We start from the raw sequence: 10,673 nt of genomic DNA on the forward strand, positions 1-10,673 counted from the left end.
GATCAATATGATGAATCCTTACCACATGCTGATTTAATGATGTATAAAATGGTGGCAAGGACTGCCAACATCATCACACCCCACCCCACCTCTACCATCTGTTACTATAAAGTGCAGCACCAACTTATATCGTTCTAATCAAACATATTTAAACCCAAAAACAAACACAAACACAAACACACACACACACACACACACACTGGACGAAGGTTCCACAACAAACCATGTTTGGATTGAGCAACCAATAATCCACGTTCAACCAAACTAGCCAACCACACACAGCACATACACAAAAATCAAAATATAATAGGTATTGTCCATTCCGGAAATATATATTTTTTTTCCTAAATCATTCCGGAAATAATTCAACAAACCATTTATATATATCCAGATCTACTATAATATCCATCACTTACAATATTTATAAGCACACAAGAAAATTCAGAAAGTGAAAAAATACCAAGCTACAGGAAAAAATGTCTTGCTAAGCAGATAAATACTAGCAAGGAAAAAACTAGAGAGGTGGAAAGGAAAGGAGACTTTCCCAATAACCAAAGTGGTTTAGAGTAAAAACTCCACCATCAAGAGAACAGCCGATGTATGATGATCAAATCAGGTAATGCAGTTGATACTGTAAGTAAATTTTTTCCCGACGTCTGAGTCTCCTCCTCTATCTCATTGGAGAGAGAATGCTTGCAATAAGGCACGAAAAGCAATCTGCGCACACAAACAAGAGAAAGTCACAAATTTGTTGCTTGATTAAGATTGACCGGAACAATCTTAACAATCTTAGAAATTTCAAAATGACTACCTTAATGGGCAGAACAAGAATGCCCCACATCACTGGTAACTTCATAATTGGCAGATATGTTGCTCCATTAAATGTCCCAGTGGGGATTTCAGGTTTTTGAACTATGAGTTCAACCTCAGCATTGAAATTGATCCTGCGACCAAGCACTCCCGGCCCCAAGCGCGGAGACCGAACAACCTGAAGATGGGCATAAAAGATCATCCAACTCTATATAGTTCTATATAGTTGTCTTCTAACATTGCTATTAATTGCTGAGTAGCCAAATCATCAATGAACCGTGCCATTGCCGCTAAGCCCAGACGACATCACCTGCAAAAAATTCACCACACCATGGTAACCAACGGAGCTAATATATTGGAGGAAGATAAATTTAGGTTTCATGTATGCTAAGCTATACTAATCTGCATGTCTTACAATTTTACACAAATTGAGGGATTGGTTTATACTTTATAGATACTAAAATAGGTGTTCATCATTAATTTTCTTGGTAAGTCATATGTGCATTATTTAAATTATGTAGATTCGTAAAACCTTATCATGCAATGGACAATGAAAGACACAAAAAAAAAGCTTGAAATAAATTTTTTTAAAAAAAGTAATAAATTTGATACAATCATCTTTGATCTAAGAGGAGAAATTGTGTGAAATAAAAATACCGGCTCATTAGGCTGTGTGCTAGAAGGAAGTTGAAAGCTGGCAACAGCCACAGTCTCAGCAGGAACTCTGTCATCAAGCTCATCAACCAGTCCCATTGGAAATCTCAAAACCTCGTTCTTCCTTTCAACAGAATTGTCATCATGCACGGTCCCATCATACTGAATACCAATGTGACGTACGGTTGCAACACTTTCTTCACCACAAGAACTTAGAACATGATCTAATATGTTATTTACACCATGAGATTTAACAAATATCCGGCATAGAACAAAGGAAGCCTGCAAGAGTAAAGATCAAATTGTTCATAACAGAAACAAATGAAAACGCAATGGAAACAGCCCCCATTCCAAAAACCCCATTTCCCCTTGTGGCTTGTGCCTTTTCAAATCCCAATTGGACAGAATAATACTACCGCCGCAGAACTTTCAAGATGAAACCACAACTTAATTGGCATAAGACATGACGCTTTAACTTGTTTCTAATCTAAACCAAATGCTAATAAGATATCACAAGCAGGACATAAAGTTATGAACACAAAACAAAACCAGACCGTATTCCCATCTAAAGAAGATCAAATTACAAATATTATCTCAAGCAAGTACACTTCCTTGGACAAAGTTTGAATAAAAGGTCACAGCTCACGAATAAAATATACCATTTGTCAAGCATTGGGACTAGACTGATGTCTTATTATACAGGGACGGGACTAGCTCAAAGCAAGGAGCTCGCAACAGCTAAATCACTATCTCTTGTCGAGCTTATACTGACATGTAGCTGCCACCTTTCAATGCAGAGAATGAAGCAAGTGCTGCAGGAGCTATCTATTCAATCGGAGAATGAAGCAAGTGTGCAGTAGCTATCTATTCAATCGGGGAGATGGCAAGCGGACATTACTCGTCCAATTTGGGGTCATCATAGAGCAAGAGCTGTGGAGTATTATCTAATAAGAAATGCACAGTTTTACGACAGTCACAAGGTAGGCTTCATGATGTAGCATAGACTGTTATATTTTATTTTATTTTGGACAATTAGTAATAAAGTTTCAATTATTCAATGTGTGTATATCTAATGCTATCATGATGGGTGTATTCACATCCATCAAAATAGTTCATGCTAGATGCATAACTACTAAAGACCAAGAGTAAGGATCAAAGGATTCTTAGTTTATATACCTAATTCTAGCACGTTTGAGTGGAAAGATGGGAATTTCCTCAAGGTGACAATTGTTTCCTAACATACAAACCTAAGATGTCTCTATAAACATTGGATACGAAGATATATTTTAAGAGCCGTTGTCTCTGGTTTTATCTAAGAAAAATCATTGTCAAGTGAGGACAATTATTGCAGGAAAACTCAGCCATTTTTTGTTTTAAGTAAAATGGAACAAAAAGCTTTAAATTTTCATTCAAACAATAATGCTTCACAATCAATCTCTCCTGCCACACTAATCAATATAATTTAAGAGAACCAAAAACAATTCCCCCAAATCTAATTAATAGCCCCAAAACTGGACCCTAATACACATAATTCCTTCACATAATCACAATCCAACATAATAAAACCAAAAATTATATCAAAAACAAAGGAAAAGGAGAATCAGAGTAAGGAAATACCTGATTATGATCAATTGGGGTATATTCATACATAACCAAATGGGTCCGCTTGGCAGTTTTTGGGGAATTCCCCAAATAGAACACAAAAGTCCTCCTAGTCCCCACCACAACCTTCCCTGCACCGGAATACACATCCCTGACCCTACCCCTACTCTTCCAGTACCCACCACCGGCCCTCCTCCTCCCTCTCTCCTTCAAAACCCTCGCCGCGTAACAGTACCAGTACCTCTTCCTCCCTCCACGGCCGAAGCGGAAGCAAGAGGATTCGGGCAAATCGAACGGGTCGTGACCGTAGAGATCAATTTCTCGGATCAAATCGCACCCGAATCGGCGATCATCGGCGTTCTTGCTACTGAGGTGGTAGCATAGGAGTTGGGCTTCGGAAGGATAGAATCGGCAACAGTGGGGGCGTGAAAAGGACGCCATTTTTCTGTTTTTCGGATCTCCCATGAAACTGAGAGTTGCGTTCATTCGATTTTTGTAACAGTGGTTTAGAGAGAGAAAGCGAGAGGAATGAGAGAGAGGGAAGGGTTTTGTAAAGGACACAAACCTTTTCAGGGGTTTTTATTGGGGGCTTGATTTTGGTGTGAGCCAATGCGCAGCCAGGTTTATGATTTGTGCAACATTTAAGTGTTAATGGTTTACATTATTTAATTATTAATTATTTAATTATTATTATTATTATTACTATTATTATATATATATATATATATATATTTATTTACCCTATAAAAGTGTATTCTCATTATATTTTTTATATACACATTTTGGTAATAATAATATATACTCGATTTTAATATTTTATAAGCATCGTTTCAGTTTTAACCAAGTTGTTTGAAACTACACGACTGTGTTATATTTGGATTTTTAATATACGCTTTTTGATAATAATAATATATACTTGATTTTAATAAGCGTCATTTCAGTTTTAATTAAGTTATTGTTTGAAATTACACGACTGTTATAAAAGTGTATTATATTTGGATTTTTAATATACACTGTTTGGTAATAATAATATATACTCAATTTCAATATTTTATAAATGTCGTTTCAGTTTTTAGCTGTTGTTTGAAACTTCACGATTGTAGAACCCCATTAGTTATAACTTCTATAATGTCTTTTATATTCAGATTTTTCATTTATCTGTATATATCTCTTCTATATATCTTATATAAATGATGCCTAAGTTGAACTCATGTTGCAAACTATCTTTCCCTTTCTACGTGTCTATGCAAAAAGTTCTTCTCAGAGGTTTTTTTCTAATGTTCAAACGACAACTTTGAAAAAGACGAGAGTGATGATTCTGTTCATATGCATCAATTGCAAGTTGCAAGTCGCAGCCTTATTTTTCGGAATGTATGTTTCTTGTTAATATATATGTATAATATTTATTATTCATTATTTTATTTCTCTTCTAATGTTTTTAATGATGAAATCTGTTTGTCATGTGTTATTAAAATTTTATGTTGTGAGGTTCAGATGATTTATGATAATACACAATACATATTAACATTATCCATCTTAAGAAAATAGATAACGCTATTGAGTCATAGATGAAGATGAGTTTCTCATGACATGAGATCTTGAATTTTTTTTTATTTTTTTGAACTTTTATTGCGCATAATGTATATCTTAAATTCATATGGCAGTTTTTTTTTCTAATTTCTTTTTTAAAATTTTAAAGTGCTCACATTAGAGAAGGAGTTGCAATATCAAAGCACTGGACGTGATGAGGGGTGAGAACTTTAAAGCACTAAAACAAAGAAAAGATTGTGTAATGTTTGTTGTTCTATTATTTTAATAATTTTTTTAGTTATTTTATGTAGTAAATCCTATGAGAATAAATTATATAAATATTTTATGAATTATTAATTATATATTTTTATTTACATTTTAAAATTCATTCTTTTTTGTTTCGAAAGTGACTGGTGAATCATTTCCCTCTCTTTGCCAATCTTAATGATCACTAGCAATGTTGCATAAATTTTTAAAATTTATGCACATTTAAACTATTATTATTATTTTAAAAATCTACAGCTTTATTTGGATTTATAAAATTTATATACATTTTAAAGTACCTATAGATCTTTTAATTTAAAAATTATTTATTTGAATTTTTATGCTTTAAGAGTTATCTTTTTAAAATTAGGTTTTATAATAATTGGCTGCTAGCTAACTGTTATTTAAGAGTTGTCCTTTTAGATTTCTTTTTAATGGTTATTAAAACAATTATTTTAATAAATAATTATTTTCTTGACTTTTCATGTTTAGATTTCTTTCTAATGATTATTAAAGCGTTTATTAATAAACGTGACTTTTCATGTTTTAGATAATCTTTCTAGATTTTTTTTTTTTCATTGGCACGCATGAAAATTTTTCCATGAACTTCTTTATTTCTTCAAGGTATTAAAAGGATTTTCTTTGCAATTTCATAAAGTTGATTCTAATATATATATACATAATTTTTTATTTTTGAAGGCAATTTTTTCACACTTTTCTTTTATATGCATAAGCAAACAAACACAAACTCTCTTTATCTCTTTAAAGTTTTTTTAACTAAATTTTGAAGGTTGCTATGATTTCATAAATTTGTTAATAATGTAATATATATATATATATATATATATATATATATATAATATTTCATAATGTTTACAAACATTATATTTACGTGCATTGCACGTGATTTTTTCTAGTATATATATATATATATATATTGGGTCTCAAAACAAAGCTAAACTCGCAAATTCAGGTTTTCAAATAAAAAAAAGTTGTAGATTGTAACACTAGTTATTCAATAAAAACACCTTATTTAAATTATGAAAAATTATGTGAGAAAAATAATAGAAGAACAGATACAAACCGGTAATATGGTACCCATACAAAATAGTAAATTACTATTTTTTATTATTAAGAGAAATTATTATGTCCGGCTCACACATTATAATATTCATTATACAAGATACTACATAGTAAATATTCTTGAACACGAACTCCCAACAGCTCAATTACTAAAATAACACAACACTTGCAATTAGAGATACTTATATATTAAATCAAAAAACCTATAATGAGCCTTATATATATATATATATATTAAAAAGTAGTTATTTGGAGAATAAGAAAAACAAAATTTTAGGACCAAGGATTAGGGGAGTCATTTCCCCAAACGAGGACTTAGGTAACAACTTAAATTGGGTAAAGCTTCAGAGGTTGTGTTGAGATATATTTTTTTAATAAATAAAAAATAAATAGTAATAGTAATAAATTTTGTGCGGTGGTGAGAAAGAGAGATTATTATTATTATTATTTTTAACACCTAGAGAGATTTGAATAATAACATAATTGTTTATAATTACATTAAGTCAATTTGATAATCATTTTCATTCATTGAAAGTTGAATTTTGACCGCATCTATTCGGAGATGCATTAAAATTAATCTCTCTAGATTAAGGGGGATTGAGCCCTTTAAATGAAAAGAGAGCCATAAAAAAGACTATGAATGGATGAAAGATAAGGCAAAATAAGAACAAATTGGCAAATAACCTTTTACTTCCCCTCCAAATAAATGTTGTTGTCGTTGTTGTTGTTGTTTTTTTTTGTTTTTTTTGTTTTATTTTATAAAAAAAGAAAAAAGAAAATAAACAAATAAACCACCAAACCAAACACACCCATTTGTCTAGTGAGAACGAATCCTCAATTTGCATTTGAAATTTTTTGACATGTGCACGCTCAAGCCATTACACGAGGATTGTAAAATTGTAACACAATAACGTATATATTCTCGAATTTGAGTTGGGTCACGTTGTACTACTCCAAGCACAAATTAATATTCAATTGTCTTTTCTTTTGAGATCTAAGTCTCACCCCATAATCGATGAATATTCAACCTCTTAAATATGTTTTCTAACCCTTTTCTTTCTTGACTTTTTGATTGGGATCACCTTTTTGTGGGTTTGGGCTTTTATCTCTCCTGCTGTTTTGATTCTTTTCAAACTTTTTGGTAGTTTTTTTCTTTTTCCTTGCCTCCCTTTGAGTAATTCCCTTTATAATATTGTAATTATTTATTATTTATTATTATTATTATTATTATTTTGTCATTGGCAAAAAATTCACATACACTACTCACACACCCACTTTGCTCTTTTAAAGACTCGAACCCTCACCATCTACTTTAGGAGGTAGAAGAGATACCACTAAGTCACGAGGCCTTAATAAACAGTTACATAGTCATTTTTGCCTACGAGAAAAGTTAAGGCATCACTTTTCTCATCTAAGTGGCAGCTCAAACTACAAACTGGTTTTACACACACACACACACACCATATACAACATATATGCTGACTGGAAACATTACTTAGGACTTTTTGTTTTATATTGCTGCTACTAAATTTTAAAACAGCTACAAGAAGCTACCTTATCCATGATAGTAACAAGATTAGAAGACTAGTAGTAATACCACTAAGACAAAATCAAGTAATTTCACATAAAACTAGTCAATCCATTGAACCATTCAATCCATGCATGCTTGGTGTGATAAGGCAAAATGAAGCATTCAACATAAAAATTGTGAATTAGTACATATCATTAGATGAAAGGATGGCCTCCGCGAACTCCTCATCAGATTCAACAGCACTCATTGAATCTGGTAAAATTGTAAAAGACACAACTCCAAATCCATGCTTCCTCCTTTCCACAATTTGAAGTCATTCCCATACATGTCAAAACGCAGTGAGCTTCCCATTGTAACGCTGCAGGGATCCAAGAACTGTCCTAGTTGGTATATGAAGGGAGACTGAAGCCATGCCTCACCCCTCTCTTATTGCATTGTCATTGTGATTAGTCACTTGATGTAATAGTGAAGCTGCCCACCCAAGATTGTATTCAAGCAGATCTCAAGCTGTGGCGATTCCTCTCACCGTCTGGATTGAATTTCCAAAGTAGTCCTGAGGATATGGTGGGATGTTATTAATGGCCATACTACAACTGGTTTTTTGGTTAGGTGGTAGACGGCACACCCGTGTCATGGACCTCAAAACATGTGCCAACAAGGCCTGCAAAGAGGAGATGTTGTTGGACTTGCATTCTGAATTGGCCTTTGCTTTAATTTTTGCTATGGACTCTGTCACCTCAGTAGGGGAGCTTCATGTCTGCTAATAAATTGACCATGGTGGGTAAAGGGAAGGCTGATATGCTTGTGAACTGGTGGGTGGAAAATGGTAATATTATTATGTCCTTGTACTTTGAAAATCTCTGACCATGCCTTTAAGAAATGCCATAAAGATGTCCCATCTGCGATAGCATGGTTCATGGAACATCCACTAAAGATGCCATCAATAAGCTCCGTTACCTGCTAAAAGATAGCAAAAAGTTACATTCTCTATAACAATTTAAAGTTTTTAAATAAATTGTTTTATAGCTGATGTGTCGTCTATAAGTAAATATACACTTTGCTAATATCATAAGCTTTTGGAGTCACCTAAATGGATAACAGAGACGTGGAGTGACCGTCATGATTAATTGCCCTGTCGTGGTCAAAGAACGATTGGGCAAGTAGAGGGACATTGCTAGGTGAAAGGATGCCTAACACAGTTAAGCCCACAACTGCATAGATGAATTTGGCATTGCACTGCCATTACAATTGATAAATACAGAGCAATAATATGGATAGGTGACCGGCAAGCGGATATAAATGAACAAGAGCAAAAGAGAGAGACATTTTGAACATTTCCAGAACAGGTTTGATGGGGTCTACTTGATCATCCATTGCTTGAGGCTTAATGAAGAGCAGACCCTTTTGGATGTAATATATTAAGAGCATGGCTAAGTCCTATGGTGACAAATGAGTGGGTTTCTTTGACTCATCCGCTGTATATTGTGGTTTGATAAAATACACAGAGATTGTGTTGAACAGTTGGAGCACTCTTCTTGAAAATTATGGATTAATTGTTCTCCTCAACTTTACTTATCTAGTTTTTAAAACTAGATCAAGCTTACGGTGCGTACTATGAATTTGAGGTTAATTGACAACCACATAAGCCAAAATTATGTATCGCTATTAGATCCATTGTTTAAAGCTCTCAACCACCATGGCCAAGTCTTGGAACCATTCTTAGGCCTATTTAGTCAATCCAAGTACTGTATCACCATTAGCTTCAGTTTATTAAATAATTTTGCAGAGTGCTTGTTTCGCATGCGGCTTCCCCTTTTTCGTCAAATCTTAGTTTAGAATTGTAGGGTCATTGGCTTTTGATGTTATTACCAGTTGCATATATGGAGATTTGACTACTGTGCATAACTAATCATTTTATATGTTGAAGGGCTTCTTGGGTTTAAAAACTTGTTTTAGGGTCCCCTAAAGCCCTCCCAAACACTACCTAAGTATTACACCAAGGAAGGTTGCAATTTTCAAACAATTCTGCTCCTTTTCCGCTGCCCACAAGTGTTTGCTTTGGTTGCTTATAGTCTTTTGCTTATAAGTGTTTTATACAGTTCATATGGACTAACAATTTATAGTTCTCGAAGGGAATGCTCTATAACTGAACGTTATTCCATACCAAAATAAAAGGTATCTAATGACAACAGAACTGAAATGTCTAACCAGTATCTCCCCCTTGCAATGGAGGTTAAGGCTTCAAGTCCCTATGCTGATAATGCTTGTTTCACGAAGTGTCTAACGTGTACCTCCCCTTCTCGCATTGGAGGTTGAGGCTTCAAGTCCCTATGGGACATTAGTTGACACTACTAATGACATGCTGCAACATGCTTAGATAAATAAATAAATAAATAAATAAATAAAAATTAAATAAAATTATCCTTAGAAGTATCCTCATATGATGGTCTTCACACCAATGAAACCATAACAAAGAATTCATGGAATCTTAGCAATCTTCACAAAGGACTGACAAAAAGATTAAGAAGTCAAATATGCTTTCAATAACCTAAGTAATGTTAAAATCAACTCCAAATACCAAAACAAGTATCCTCGCCACCACATGCACACAAATTTGAATCAATTTTACTAAGAAAATTAGGTTATCATTCAGGGACAAAGAGGCAAGTTGGTTAGTTGGGCTAATAGATTGCTGCTAAACAACGTTCCTCAAGACCTTTATTGCCTCAGCAAGTTTTGCCTTTAAAGCATCTGGTGATTCAAGAAAATACAAAACCTCTGTTGGGTCCATCTCCAGAAGCATGCCTGTTACCTTGGCTGAATGTTCATGCTCCAGCTGATCCACCAAGGGGTATAAATTTTCGCTAAGAAAATTCTTCATAACAAAAACAAATGAAAAGACAAAGGAAACAACCTTTATTCCAAACCCCATTTCCCCTTGTGCTTCTTCAAAACCCAATCTAGAATAAAATACTACCGCTACAGAATTTTTAAACATGACTTTCCAAAGTTGAGATAAAGTGACAATAAAAAAGTGCCAACTTAATCGGCATAACATATGACAGTTGAACTTGTCTCTAATCTAAACCATATGCCTAACAAGATATGACATGCAAGACATGAAGTAATGAACACAAAATACAACCAGACTGTATTCCAATCAAAAGAAAATTAATAAATTATAAATATTATCCCAAGC

At 33.6% G+C, this 10,673-nt stretch overlaps 1 protein-coding gene and 1 pseudogene across 1 annotated transcript; both read right to left on the reverse strand.

Annotated features, from left to right (window-relative positions):
• Positions 1-361: 361 nt before the first annotated feature.
• LOC132279090 (NAC domain-containing protein 55-like) lies at positions 362-3,664 on the reverse strand. Its single transcript, XM_059781021.1, has 4 exons — positions 3,082-3,664; positions 1,468-1,746; positions 812-1,120; positions 362-717 (listed from the first exon to the last, which is right to left on the reverse strand). Exons 1-3 carry the CDS (start codon positions 3,550-3,552, stop codon positions 1,079-1,081), a joined length of 792 nt encoding a protein of 263 aa, XP_059637004.1. The 5' UTR covers positions 3,553-3,664; the 3' UTR covers positions 362-717; positions 812-1,078.
• Positions 3,665-7,655: 3,991 nt separating this feature from the next.
• On the reverse strand, positions 7,656-10,406 carry LOC132277570 (protein ENHANCED PSEUDOMONAS SUSCEPTIBILITY 1-like; annotated as a pseudogene).
• Positions 10,407-10,673: the final 267 nt, after the last annotated feature.

Source organism: Cornus florida, unplaced genomic scaffold, assembly GCF_030987335.1.
Source record: "Cornus florida cultivar Cherokee Brave unplaced genomic scaffold, ASM3098733v1 CherokeeBrave_3.0.0_Hap2_Chr10, whole genome shotgun sequence".
In the NCBI taxonomy this organism is placed as follows: domain Eukaryota; kingdom Viridiplantae; phylum Streptophyta; class Magnoliopsida; order Cornales; family Cornaceae; genus Cornus; species Cornus florida.